This window comes from Amphimedon queenslandica, unplaced genomic scaffold (assembly GCF_000090795.2).
Source record: "Amphimedon queenslandica unplaced genomic scaffold, v1.1 AMPQUscaffold_13324, whole genome shotgun sequence".
NCBI lineage: Eukaryota > Metazoa > Porifera > Demospongiae > Haplosclerida > Niphatidae > Amphimedon > Amphimedon queenslandica.
This window is the reverse complement of record NW_003546440.1, coordinates 4,763-6,658: the sequence shown is the minus strand read 5'-3', so window position 1 is coordinate 6,658 and position 1,896 is coordinate 4,763. Positions and strand designations below refer to the sequence as shown.

Sequence of the window (1,896 nt, the reverse complement as noted above, 5' to 3'; positions counted from 1 at the left end):
TTTCCATTTTTAATGTTTTTTATTTACTTGTATGATAATAATGTTATAAAAATCAAAAATAGAATGAATGTATTAAAAATTAACTTACAATGTTCTTTTTGTGAAGGTTGCACAGGTCACTGCCAGTACTCTTGGTATTCCATTGAGCTCAGTTACTGTTGTACCTACTAATACATTCACAAGCCCCAACAACACTACAACTGGTGGCAGCGTTACCAGTGAGATCAACTGTAAAGTATGTCATTTACAATGTACAATAATGTAAAAAATTATAATAATTTTACCATTACGCACTACTTTTAGTCAGGCAAAATTTTACCACTGCATTTCTATTATAAAGATATTACCTTAATTGTACCATAACAAGAGTAGATCTACATGTACTCTTGACCATAATAATAGAAATTTTACTGTATTTCTATTAATTTCTACAGGGTGCACTGTTGGCTTGCCAGTCATTAAAGCAAAGACTTGATAAAGTGAAGGAAGGATTGATATCAGATGATGTGTCTGATCCCACCTGGCTACAAATAGTACAAAAGGCTTTCTCTAGTGGAATAGACCTCTCAGAGAAACACTAGTAAGCACTGGATTGTGTCCCTACCTGATTTTAGTCTGATATAATTCAGTGAGTTTGCTACTAATGACTTATTTGCTGCCTATAATGCTTATGGGACCACAGTAACTGAAGTAGAGCTTGATGTACTGACAGGACAAACTGAAATATTAAGAGTTGATCTCTTATATGATTGTGGAGACAGGTACTTAAGCATGCATATAGTATCACTATTCACCATCTCCCGACAGTATTAATCCTGAGATTGATGTTGGGCAAGTTGAAGGTGCATTTGTGATGGGATTGGGCTATTTCTTAACTGAGAGAGTTGTCTATGATAAAGATACAGGAGCACTGCTAACACATAACACATGGGTAAGCATAACTATATACGGTATATGCTTATTTTTTAAAACTTCTTATTATTATTCTTCTTGTTTCTTAATAATATTTCTTATTATTCAGGAGTACAAGCCACCCACTACTAAAGATATTCCTATTGATTTCAGAGTTGAGCTGCTTAAAAATGCACCAAATCCTCTAGGAATACTTGGCTCTAAAGGTAACTCTTACTCTACTATTAGTATGCAGTGGTTTAATGCATGATATTGTCCTTATTTTGTAGCTGTTGGTGAGCCTCCATTGCTAATGAGCAGTGGTGTGTTGTTTGCTCTTAAAAGAGCTGTAGAGAGTGCTAGACGTGATGCTGGTAATAGTGATCCTTTTATTTTAAGTGAGTTCATGCAAAATATTGCAATAGTAAAATGAATACTGTTTCTGTTGTAGATGCTCCAGCTACTGTAGAAGCAACACAGCAAGCTTGTCTTGTCGATCCATTGAAATTTGATTTTTAACATAATATAATATCTATGATTTTATTGTTTTTATTAAACCCAGCATTGATGTCACGTGTTTGCAGTATACTAAGCTTAAAACCGCATATTCTCCGTATCATGAGCTATTTAGCCTATTTTAATTTTTAACTCTTGTCAAATGGCTGGTTTTCTACTTGCTGCTCTGGCCATTGCTCTATTCTTCTCTCCTCCTGCATCTAGTGCTAGTGAGGATGAGCCAGTTCCTCTTGTAATATGGTCTGGAATGGGTTAGTTATTAAAGCAAGGGTTTAGTAGCTTGTGAGTGCATTTTCCAAATTCAAGTTCTCACTTCTCAGTGTTGATTTTTGATATTTTAGGTGACAGTTGTTGCTATGAATATGGTGCTTATCAGTTTAAAGTTGTCCTGGAACGTCTTATACCAGGCATATATATCAAAATGGTAGCTTTTGGAAAGACTCCTACAGAGGTGACCCTTCTAATCCTTGTACCTTTCATGTATGTATG

At 35.0% G+C, this 1,896-nt stretch overlaps 2 protein-coding genes across 3 annotated transcripts in view; both read left to right on the top strand.

Moving 5' to 3' along the window:
* LOC100638049 (indole-3-acetaldehyde oxidase-like) overlaps window positions 1-1,477 on the top strand; it is a 12,602-nt gene extending 11,125 nt beyond the window's left edge. The window contains exons 30-36 of one of the 2 annotated variants that reach the window (XM_019998327.1): window positions 107-235; window positions 435-580; window positions 630-761; window positions 808-931; window positions 1,022-1,118; window positions 1,182-1,289; window positions 1,343-1,477. In XM_019998327.1, the coding sequence (XP_019853886.1) occupies window positions 107-235; window positions 435-580; window positions 630-761; window positions 808-931; window positions 1,022-1,118; window positions 1,182-1,289; window positions 1,343-1,410 (804 nt within the window). In that variant the 3' untranslated portion in view covers window positions 1,411-1,477. Of the gene's footprint in view, window positions 1-106; window positions 236-434; window positions 581-629; window positions 762-807; window positions 932-1,021; window positions 1,119-1,181; window positions 1,290-1,342 lie in introns of those variants that run through there. The other variant, XR_002185381.1, reaches the window with a different exon arrangement.
* A 72-nt stretch (window positions 1,478-1,549) lies between these two features.
* Window positions 1,550-1,896, top strand: part of LOC100637921 (palmitoyl-protein thioesterase 1-like) — a 2,679-nt gene continuing 2,332 nt past the window's right edge. Inside the window, exons 1-2 of the mRNA XM_003387694.2 lie at window positions 1,550-1,658; window positions 1,749-1,858. Coding sequence (XP_003387742.1) covers window positions 1,550-1,658; window positions 1,749-1,858 — 219 coding nt within the window. The remainder of the gene's footprint in view (window positions 1,659-1,748; window positions 1,859-1,896) is intronic.